Source organism: Saccoglossus kowalevskii, chromosome 10 (genome assembly GCF_978046115.1).
Source record: "Saccoglossus kowalevskii chromosome 10, keSacKowa6.1, whole genome shotgun sequence".
Taxonomy (NCBI): domain Eukaryota; kingdom Metazoa; phylum Hemichordata; class Enteropneusta; family Harrimaniidae; genus Saccoglossus; species Saccoglossus kowalevskii.
The window spans coordinates 32,101,517-32,113,564 of record NC_140650.1 but is presented as its reverse complement, the minus strand read 5'-3'; the positions used below and the strand labels follow the sequence as shown (position 1 = coordinate 32,113,564).

General features: G+C 33.8%; 2 protein-coding genes across 3 annotated transcripts in view; one reads left to right on the top strand and one right to left on the bottom strand.

Moving 5' to 3' along the window:
* LOC102810242 (coiled-coil domain-containing protein 125-like) overlaps positions 1–6,710 on the bottom strand; it is a 30,049-nt gene extending 23,339 nt beyond the window's left edge. For both annotated transcript variants that reach the window (XM_006825672.3, XM_085504517.1), the window contains exons 1-2: positions 6,056–6,710; positions 1,124–1,206 (exon numbers count right to left, since the gene is read on the bottom strand). In XM_006825672.3, the coding sequence (XP_006825735.1) occupies positions 1,124–1,206; positions 6,056–6,539 (567 nt within the window). In that variant the 5' untranslated portion in view covers positions 6,540–6,710. The remainder of the gene's footprint in view (positions 1–1,123; positions 1,207–6,055) is intronic.
* A 430-nt stretch (positions 6,711–7,140) lies between these two features.
* Positions 7,141–9,491, top strand: LOC100371653 (large ribosomal subunit protein mL43-like). The gene is made up of 3 exons (XM_002742107.4): positions 7,141–7,365; positions 8,406–8,515; positions 9,017–9,491. Exons 1-3 carry the CDS (start codon positions 7,235–7,237, stop codon positions 9,301–9,303), a joined length of 528 nt encoding a protein of 175 aa, XP_002742153.2. The 5' UTR covers positions 7,141–7,234; the 3' UTR covers positions 9,304–9,491.
* The last annotated feature ends 2,557 nt before the right edge of the window (positions 9,492–12,048 follow it).

Genomic DNA, 12,048 nt, shown 5'->3' with positions numbered 1-12,048 from the left:
AAAAAAAAAAATTCGCCTGAAATTGCAGTTTTACTGTATTGTATCTGTACATGATATTAATACAAATTTTCATCTCAGATTTGCATAATGAATGCTGAGGTCAAGGGGTCAAACATAAATACAAAAACAAAAAATATTGCAGTGTTCAGTGCTTTCAAGTTACAGAGTTAAGCGTATTACTTAAGTTTGATGATTCACACCTTCTACAAGTTACATAACAGTAAAAAATCAATTAATAAACAAATAAGATTAAAATTTAATATAATTTTGGGATAAATGGTGTGGCACCTCAGGCTGAACAGAGCAAAAAAAAGACAAGGTAAAAATTCTAATATTCTAATAATATTAAAACCAAATCTCGGGGAAATGAGCATAACCTTGCATCCTAACACATGAAAATGCGGATTGATAGACCTTCACTGAAGTTCAGTGATCACTGCCGCCATTTTGAAAAGTGAAACTTCAGATATTTGGACGCATTTGATGACCTGATACGTAAATACAAATTTTTCATTGGTCAATCGTTTAATCCTGTATTATATTCCATGCTTAAGATGCTAGATTTTTCTGTAAAATAAGATTTCTATTTATATGCAATAAAACATGCATTCACGGCAGGTGGAAATTCAGGGCAATTTGTTTGAAATATTACTAGATTCTTTTTGCAATCAGTTTTCAATTTCACCAGCCAACGCCACTTAGTAAGCAGCGATCATATATTAGTGATCGCGTATTGGGACACTGACTACACTTAAATGTGCAGTATAATGCCACCAGAAGACTAATTGTTCGATAATATTTTCACCTGGAAAATAAAATAACTTGACAGGCATTTTACTTGATATTCAATTGATATATTAATTTCCAGACAACAAAATAAAGATTTTCATTAGCATACTGGTAATTCACACACTTTTAAAAGCACTAGTTGGACAACTACAAGTTTTTATGGTATTCAGTGCATGATGGCACTTGCATGGCTTCCCCCTTTGATGATAAAGATGATTTATTATTAAATTTAAATTGTTTTTTACAAATGCCTATTTCAGGACATCATAAACCTAAAACATAAACGTATAGGTGGTCATTTCACAGGCACTTTAATGTCAAAGGTAAAACTCACATCTTGTGCTTTTATTAATTTCTTTTTTATCAAATGTTGATCAGACTTTGCAACCTTTCGACTGTCATAATGTGAATCAGCATCTAAAAGAGAAAAAAAACAGTAAAATTAACTTGGTAGTCAAAAATGGTTGCAGTCAGAGATTACGTTTTCTGATCTACATGTAGGCTGTGTTGTAGAGAGTTGATGACAGACATACATGTACTCACAATCTAAATTTCATTTCCACAAAGCTAAACAGATCCTAAACAAGAGTAAATAAAAGTCTTTCAGAGTGGGAATTGTCATGATGATCACACTGAGCCAGAATTGAAAGAACTGCATGGACATAATAAATACATTTACAGATTGTGACACTGTAAAACAGGAACTGTGATCTACCATTAGTACATTGTATTGTTCTTTTCACCTAATTCAGCTCCGGTACCCTGTATTTTAAGCAATAATACAGTGTATATGTAGCTAATTATACAAAGTGGATCTTTCTATAATTGAAACTATTGGCAATTTTCAGCTAAACTGTAGTATGTGCAAGTGTTTTTAAGAGAATTTGAGAAGCACAGAAAAAAGCGTCATGGCAACTGGTAATTGATTGATTCAATGCACATGAATCATATTTTATATTTTACTACCCTTATACAAATTATTAAAAAACAGCATTTATGCTTTAGAACAGGGTTTCCAAGTAAATACAAATGATTCTCAATTTATTGATTTTAACCTAGTAAATGTAAATGATTTCTGTCACCACCATATTAACTAAACAGCAACATTGCTAGCTAAGTTGCTGACTGGTTTGCAATGCGCATCCTGTTAAAAGACAATGTCACACTATTAGTGGAGAACTTGGACATGTTTAACATAAATAGAAGCTCACGACGCAATTGCCTTTCGATTTATTCCATTCAATTGTATAAATTGCTATATAACAAAAGGCAAAGTTAACAAAAATGAACGTATTGACACAGTCCAAAATGTCAAGAAATGCTGATGCAACTGGTGCGTGTCATAACACTCCTAAATGCACACATTTAGTCAAAAGACACACTCATGTAAAAATGGTAACCATTTCTAATTACGTAACGACCTCGTGAATCGCACTGCAATGTTTTGGTGTTTGAAACAATATGGCGGTGCCGGTAATCACTACAACACTCCTACCATATGGTTTGCTGAGATGTATTGAGTGTAAGCTTACCTTTAAAACCTAACTTAGGAAAAATTAAATTGATAAGTATGCAAATTAGCTAATTATATAATAGCAGTAATGTAAATAGTTTAGTATATTTTAGCAAAGGGCCATGCATTTGGCACACTCAACATACCATACAGGCAATGGATTTCTATTTTGAGGTTCAGTTCTCACTTAATTCTTTTTCTAGGCAGAGGCGGTCTATACTTATTACAAATATTGACCTAAGAGTCTAAGGCAGACAACAGTAAAATAGGTTGAGTTATCTAAATGACATCATTTCTTTTCCCTACCCAATTGATGCTGAGTGATGCAGTTATTTCTCATGAACATCAAAAGTAGACAGATTAGTAACCTAGGCAACTTCTACCCGCATGTTACTAGCATTGATGTAAGCAACATATGTACATAAGACAGAAATATCAGAAATCAGTTTTTATTATAGTACACAAATTTACTGCTTTTCAATTTCCTGTCTAGTGACACTTAGTGTAACTATAATCACACTGGTAGTGGGCTTTTATTTCCTCACAGCTGTTGCAAAAAAATCCAATAAAATTATTTTTTCTCCTTGTCTCCTTTACACTACACATAATTGTGCGAAATAAAAATAGAATAGAAATTTGGGTTAAATATTAATACATCTATTGATATCAATTTTCACATCAATGAAACTTCATTTGGTTTAATCTACTGTACCAATTTATGTCCATGAATATTTTGCTTTAGATACAGAGTGGACAGAGTGCATATTTATGATTACATCAGATTTTAATATCGGATGTAGCCCGGTAGTCATTAAGTAAAAATCTTCTTTGTATTACCCGGTAACTATTACTTTTGCATTTTACCGGTGTTGCTTTTTGGTGGTGGCCAAACACAAATAAAATATCTGCTAAAACATTATGTAAATAATAAAAGGTTGACCATTAGAAACTCTAGGTGGTGGATTTCGAAAAAAAAATTCTACAGGAAAAATTACAGATCGAAAAAAATAATCAAAGTTTATCATCAGTAGGCCACAATTCTGTTTATCATGTAATGTTACATTGTGACAAGTCACATTACTTAATAGCGCAAACTCAACACAAATGTATTTACATACAATTGTATATATGTGTGTGTTCCCTAGCTGTTAGCTCTCATACATTTAGGCCAGGAATAACTAGAAAATTGTCAAAGAGTCTTCTGAGAAAATTCATTGCAAGTGATAATCAGCAAAAACAAGTCATTGTCAATGAAATACTCCCAGTCATGTTTTAAGTGACTTTGTCAAACAATGAAAAGTATAGTCAGATTATGTTTAAATATTGGGATAGTATTTAGCATATTAACTACAAATGTGAATGAAACAGGTATAAAGACCATGTTTGAATGAAAATGGTCAAGGCATGCCCCAGAAACTGTTAATGACATGTCCAAATGTTGATTTTGGGACAATTAATGGCCGTCAGTTGAAGGACAACAAAATTTAATAACAAAGCGATATTTTGCCTTTGTACTAAATTTAATCTAAAGCTGTACAATCATCTCTGTAAAATGAGCAGAACACTTGTAAAAAACAAAAGGGCCACCAGTCCACCATTTTGAATCGAATTACAAACAAAAATGACGCCGTCAGTAACCCACCATGACTGATGTCAATGCCAAGTTAGAATTAAATTGGTCAAGACATGTCCGAGAAACAGTTGATGACACGTCCAAATGTTGATTTTTGGGACAAAAATGGCCACCAGTCAGACAAAGGTCAACCAAATCAAAAATAAATTGATGTACACATGTCTCTCATTAGGACTTGTTTTTGTACCAGCTTTGAAGAAAATCTGTCCAAGCGTCTCTGAGAAATGACGACAGACGCACAGACGGAACCCAAAACATAAGTCCTTGTTTCAAACTCCATTCAACGGGGATTAAAAAACTGAACTACAGCGATATATTAGACAAGATGGCATATTCACTTTATATGTACAGTAAAATCTGATAGCAGAACCATGCACTCCAGTGCATGCCCACACTCCTGTTAAGAAAAATACAGGCGGCATAATAAACTCATCATTTTTAAAATGAACAAATGTGGGAAATTTATCGTGAATGTTGTAATCAGCTCAAAAGCCCAACTGTCATCACATACTTAGACAAATTGATGTACACATCATTCAACAGCAGGATGTTAGCAGGAATTTAGCCAAATGGCGGCCATTTTCGTCAAAAACGAATAAAATCACAAAATTCAAACTTGTCATCCACCTTTTCTTGGACATGCCTTGACCAATTTCATTCAAACTTGGCATTGACCATCAAGAGGAGTTTTTTTTATTTATATGACAATATACAGTAAAAATCAAATGACAGTGTGATTAAATTTGATGATATATAAATGTATTTGCATTACAAATTGGGTATAGCCCTGAATCAGGACATTTTTATCCTAACAAAACATGCCAGACAAATGTTTTATTGATAGGTGAACAGCAAACAAGAAATAGAGAATAAGATATTAATAAAAATGTTTTCCCATAATCGTTTTTCTTTAATTTAGATGCAGAAGTGCTATCAGTCTGTGATAGAAATAGGATCCTGTCAATGACAACAAACCTTTACAAAAGCAAAACAATCTTCATTGCCTTTTTGTGTTGTAATCTCTCATTGAATTATTACTATCAGCAGGAACAATTGTATAATAATAAGGTTATGATAGAAATTACACAAGTATGCATGATTCAGGCAGTAGTGGTCTCTGTGAATCTATTAGTTTTGATTTGTATCATTTGCATTAAAAATGAAAAAAAAAAATTTCATTTTCATGTATTACATGTATTTGCACTTCAGGCTTTTGTTAACCAAGAATGCCTTGAGTAGGAATATGTTATTGGAGTAGACTATTCTGTTCATATATATTTAATTGCCTGTTTATGTATGAAGCAATGAGTTTGATGGAGAAATCAATTGAACTTTTGTCACTCCATACATCACAGCCATAAACAATGATTGATTGAAAGAGTTTGTCAAAGAGTGACAATTGTAGCTGAATTTTGTTATTTGAGCCGTTTTATTTTACTTTTAAGGATTTTCCTTCAGAAGTTTATATATGTTTTATTAAAAATCATGATTTTAGTTGTTTTTCAGTATTTACTGTCAAATGCCATTTCGAGGTATATGCAGCCAGTTTGACAGGCAAGTTTGTAGACCTATGTTTATTTTGATAAAATAAAATCACAATTGCCTACAACAAAAGTCAAATAGATTAGGACAAACCTTGTTTGGGAAAAATCAGTGGATAGACCTACATTTGTTTTAACTTTATATTTAACATTGCATTACATGTTCTTAAAAATATTGACCATTTTTTTTCTGTGATATTGTAGTCAGCATATTATTAAATGTTAATTGATATATGTATAGTTGGTCAGGATATTTTAGTGAAAAGTCTAAGATTTCTTCCTGACTTGTAAAATAAACTCATGTTCCAAGAATTGGTCATCAAAATACTGTAAAAGCATTCATTTTCCCTGCTATAAAATTTCACTATATCAATGTTTTGAGCATATTGATAGATTTTATACCCATGAAGTTGCCAGTTATATAAAGCACTCTATTGTAATACAATATGCTCACGTTGATTTAATGCTATGAACTTCAGTTGAAATTCCATAATTTTTTGGGAAATAGCAAAATTAAAAGCAAGTAAAAAATGAACATGATTACAGTAATAATATGTTGAATATATAATTTAAAATTACCTAGCTCTTCCTTCATAAGAGGGGAGATACTCCCCTTTGTGTTAATAATTTCTTGTATATCATGTTTATATAATTTTTTCTGCTGTCGAATGGATGTACCCAGTGACACTCCATCCACTGTAGGGAACTCCTCATCATCACATTCCTCTTCACATTGCACTTGCTCTGTCTCTTTGCTCTTTGAGTTAGATCTCCGCCTGGATGGACCCTTCAAACTAAACATCGAAACAGATTTCGTTGTTGGTGACCATAGTGAATCGTTCTTTAAAACTCCTGATTTCGGGGAAATTTCATGGACCGTTTCGAGTTCCCTGTCTACTTGAATGCCACCAGGTTTCAGTCCGAGCCCAAGGCCGAGATCCCCCTTTGCGTTATACGAGTCATCGGGATCTCGGACACTGTTTGTGATAACGTTACTGTTAATGTTTTCATCCTCACCATGTCCTGGTAATGGCAATGAAAATGCCCGCCGAAAAGCTCCCATTAGAAATATTATCTGACTAAAATGACAAGTCCATCAATCCTATACGTCACACAAATTCCGACACATTTACGATTAGAATATGTTACAATATAATAATGTTTCTCTGAGATATGCCGTCTGTGATCAGTACCAGCTGTGCAATCGTTTCACCAAATATCACTTGCCGCGCAACACCTACGAGTTGGCAATGTACTGCCGCGAAATTGCCACACTTAGTTCATGGATTACTGGAACATTTACTTCTCACACTGTATGTTGACGATGGTTGATTTAGACACCTTTTCTTTATCCCATCTAATGGATAACATACACTATAGATGCCCGCAACAATAAATATTATCAAAAACATTATATATAGTTGGCGGATTGATACATACTAAAAAAACATAAATTACTTCCGGGTCATATTTATTTTGAACGGTGAGGTGAATGCGAAATTCGTAATCACAATTTTTTTAGAATTTTATATATTTTTTGTATTTTTACGACACAAGCGGCTCAATTTCTGACACAAAATATCTGTATAATATACGATACAGTGTAATGTGTATTTCAGAAAATAATATTGATCAATAATATTCTAATTATCACTCGTATGCAGAGCCTACAAGTTTAGTGATGTACATATTTAGTTCCGGGCAACACATGTGGTTCTTTGGGCTTCAGAAGGTCTTTCCTTGGGATTTCTTTCGAAAATGACGTCACGTTCGATGCCCAGCGCTTTTCTGAAAAGTGTCCTACAAAACGGTATTGGTAGATATGTATGTCAGCTACAGCGAATAACATTTCTGTTTTCAAAATCGTCGGGTCTATCACGTGGAGTAAGGTTTGTTGTGACATTTGTTTTTCATAGATTTGTCACCAGTATTTTGGTTTCGGGTAGCTGTTGAATCATAGCCCCCTGAGGGCCGTTTTTGGTCGTCGGTATCTATATTCGACTTACAACACAAAATTTGAAAATAAGACGTCCAAGTAATAAAGAAAATGGTAAAACAGTTGTCAGTCGCAAGATAGAGCTACGGATCCGCAGCTAGGTTTCGGGGTAACCATTTGAAATTCTAGGGGCAGTGGAAATGTACTAAGTGCGTTATTTTTGTCTCATTTTACCACGACTTTTTTTATCTCATGAACTTCAATACAGTTGGACACTTTTTTTCTCTTCAATTAACTTTCAAAATCTTTCCCCCGATTTTAAATTCACTCCCAGTAGTAACATCTGAAAAATACCTTTTTCACGTCCATAGTTACTGAATGACATTGACAAAACAATATTTATATAGTTATTCATTAACACTAATCCCTGCTAGAGATACAATTGCTTCTTAATATTTTTTGTATGTAATGTAACATTTATATTACGTAACAGTCATTTACATGTATCCCAATCCCAATTATAACTTTGAAAATTTCATTTAAAATTAGAGCCATCTATGACGAGCTGCTATATTAATTTTAACCAAGGATTTATAAGATAAGAGTATGCAATGTTCGTTGAAAAGCATTCATGAATTGAAGAATTCTCACAAAATGTAATGTCAAAAAATTGCAAAAAAAAACTTGCATTTCTTAAAATGCATACATTTTTTGAATGCACCGATAATCTCGCTAATTTCTATTCACGCAATCAACATTCTCGAGCACCTACTGCATTCTGTGGTGCTATTGGTTAGAACTATTTCGATGAATGCACCCAAATTGCGATCACTTTGAAATGTTTGCAAATCATGAGAGTTCACTTCTCGTGAGATCGCACCATACAGGATTATGAATGTATGCACGCTATATACATTTTATGCATCTTTGTTGTAACTTATTGCCATATTTATTTGTAATTCTTTGCTTTACATTTTGTCTTGTTCTTTATAGAGACTTCATAGAAAATGACTTGGTTGACTTTGCTAGGAAGAACCCTGGAGTAGTTGTTTATGTGAAACCTGATCCAAATCATAAAAGTCCACTTGTGGTTGCCGAATATCGTAAGTGAACACTGGTGACTTTTTACTATCAATTGAAATCCACTGTATTCAAAGAGATAAAATACAAAAAATATCAGCTCCAGAACAATCTCTCATTGACTATTTCAACTTACCTGACCCAAAATAATTTCTTAAGATTTTATAAACAAAATTGTAGACCTGTAACCCATAGCAAATTTTGTCTATTTAATCCATAATTAAGAGAAATTATTGAAATATGCATACAAAATACTGACAGGAAAATATATGGCATTCAGATCTGGCAAGCGTTAATGTTTAGAGCTCCAGAATTCCCCTCTCTTAGATGTTATAGGACAAATTTTGTTTCAATTTAATTTTGGTTTCAATGAGTTGACCGACTGTCCCCAATAGCAATATTTCAACATGACACCAAATTTTTTTCAGATTAACAATTACATAACACATGGTTGGTTACTGATGTATTATATTGTATTAATAATCATGTAATCAAATCTTCCCTATTTTTTTTTCTGTGTACAGTAAATGGTAACAAAAAAGATATTGAATGCCAGTCAATGAACAGAGAGCAAGTACAGAAAGAGGTTGAGTTAGCGAGGACACAGTCAGGTTTGGATGTAGTAAGACTGAGAAAATGGATGCATACAGACAACCCTACGATACAGGGACTTTGGACTCCTTTCACTAATAAACCAACTTATTTGAATGTTGAAACTTTTCCATCAAAGAACCCTACATGGAAATATGCAGAAAGGAGACCTACACTTAAGTTAGATAACAAGATTTCTGCTGATAAGAAATTGTCATAACTGGATAGTTATGTAAATCAACCCTTTGTGACCTTGTGACTGGTAGGATACTGTCCAGTTGATGTATTGCAACTGTAAAGCATAGCATCGTCAAACCGATACTTGGTATGATTGTCAGTTGTACTCACTTTATCTATTCTTATTAGACCTGTATATTGGACACATACAAATTAAATTGTTTATACAAACTCACTGTGTAATCTATTTAAAGTGCCTATGAAATGGCTGCTATTTTCATGCCTAAAATTATCCATTGATACATAAATATTATTATTTTGTATGTTTCTAAGCATGAATTATTTTTTTAAGTGAAAAAATGTGTTTTAAACTCAATCTACGGCAACTTTATTTTTGTGTATTTTAAAACGAGGCTCCTCATTAGCTTCTTATTTGCATACAGAAATTCCCCTTGTGACGTCAGAAGGGGAAGTCGCATGGCAGCTTGCATTGGCAGTACGTGTAAATAAGGCAAATTTCTTCTGCAGTTTTCTCGTCTTTGACTAAATTTTCACTTAGGTACTTGTTCGTCGAGGAGGAATGGACCATAATGAACACATAGTATCAATTTTTGTTGCATGGGTTTGAGTTAGATGCGAAATATGTTCGTTCTGGTGTAGCTGGTCACGGTAATCGTCAGCGGCGCACTGTACACTGTCACTGGACAAAATAGAATTTGACGTCGGAATTATCTCGTTATTTAGCAGGTTACTAGGCACGTCACTACACTGTTTTATTTCATCGATCGTCTGAGTAAAATTTTCAAAATTAAAATAAAAGAGAACATATTTTGACATTCTAAACATTAGACTATAGTGATCACTATAAAATAATTTAAAAAACGACAAATCACAGTTACTAAATAAATGACAGCCGCGTGGAAATAAATTGAAATTTTGGTGAAATAGGTGAACGCGTCGGATCACGACGAGGGCAAGTGCGTTAAAAGCGGATAACAAAAATAATCGAGATCGACACACATACAGATAAATTCAGAGTGGATTTGAGTTAGCGTGATCCATGGCGTGATTGTCATAATTATAACATCATATTAAAACTTTACTTGGTGGAAACACATTGACCAAGCCCGGATTCTTATTTCAGAAATTATTACGCAGATCAAGCTGCAAGCATGGAGGTAAAAAAAGAACAAAGGTGTGAATTCGACATTCAACACCAACCACCAATTAATTCAGAAACTTTTAGCCTTCGAAAATGAAAACAATTAGCAGTGTGTAAGGGCTGTGTAATTTCCTGTTTTTCCGACGCTTCGTTTTCGTGTCACTGTCAAAGTTATGCTACCTTTTGCTACCTTTTACTTAACAGGGACTAAATGGTTTCTATAAAACGATAATCAGGATCGCAAAAAAAGTCAACTCATTTGAAACACTTGCCGGACGTCTATCTCTCTTCTGAAATCCGCCTCGGTGATCATGGGCTGGTCTGGAATCTATTTCTTTCAAAAGTGTTGCGCCAGATTTATGTTGTCGGCGTTTCTCTTTAAACCTAGTTGTTTTTTTGTCATGGACGAGGACAGTTTTTCCAAAAAAGGAATCTGAGGCTAAGTGGCTTTCGTCCACTGATGTCGCACCTTCGGATCAATTAGAAACGTGTGAATACTTACACTATGACTATACGTTTCACTGCAACTGCCCACAACACAACATCTAAAAACTCTCTCTCTCTCAAAAAAGAAAGAAAATAGACAAAAAAAAGACAAAAAACGCCGACTGAAAAATGTATATCGTTTAAAAGTATACTGAATGACCAGTGTTATTACGGCTCAGGGGTATGACTTCTTCTCACATTTTTTCATTTGGTGGCGCACTTTTGGCGAGTGGCGGAAATCCGGAAACAGTCGACTGTTTCAGAATAAGTGGGCGTGGCTACAACACGAGAAATATCCCAAATTTACTTGGATACGAGTAATCATTTTCAGCAAAAAAATCAATAACTGCCCATTTCAGTGGAACACAGATCTAAAATGGGAAACGTGAGGGCAGGCATTGCACAGGCACTTTAAGATTAGGTGTATTCATTCACAGTCAATCAGACTACCTGTACTTGTGATGTAGGTCTTTTATTGTTTCAGTACAGGATACTATAAAGGCATTGCAACAATGAAATCCTGATACTGTCTGAAACAGGAACTGTATATTGGATGTCAGTCATTTCTAAAATTAGTTCAAAGTAGGTGCAAAGCCAAGACATAATGGGAGATGTATGTAATTAATTTTTTTTGAGTCATTGACATTTTTTTCTATTTATGTTGTGATTCATTTCTCCAACAAGCTTTGATAGACTTTGTTCAAATTTGGTGTAAATGCTAGACATACTGGTGCTTTGGGTTTCAGTAGAATTTAACCAACTAGCAGCCTTTATAAAAATAACAAAATGTCAGTTTCTCTGGACTGATTTTATTCAAACACTGGCTAAACACAGTGGGTTACAGTAGTCACATAAAAGTGAAATAGCCTTTCCAACTGTGATAGCGCCATCTTTAGTTCATTTCAAGAAACATAAATGGCTTTCATTTCCTGCCACATTTCAATTTGAATATTTAAAGGATTTCGTAATATTTATTCATTTTTGACAATTTTCAAATTATGTATGAATAGATTGAAATGATTTAAAAATATTTTCCCAAGTGAGGTGAATAATCCCTAGATGAATATGGCCAAGGAGATTTTGTTAAGTGTGCAGAATAGTCTCCCATTGATTTAACCATGGTATTTGGACCATTGGATG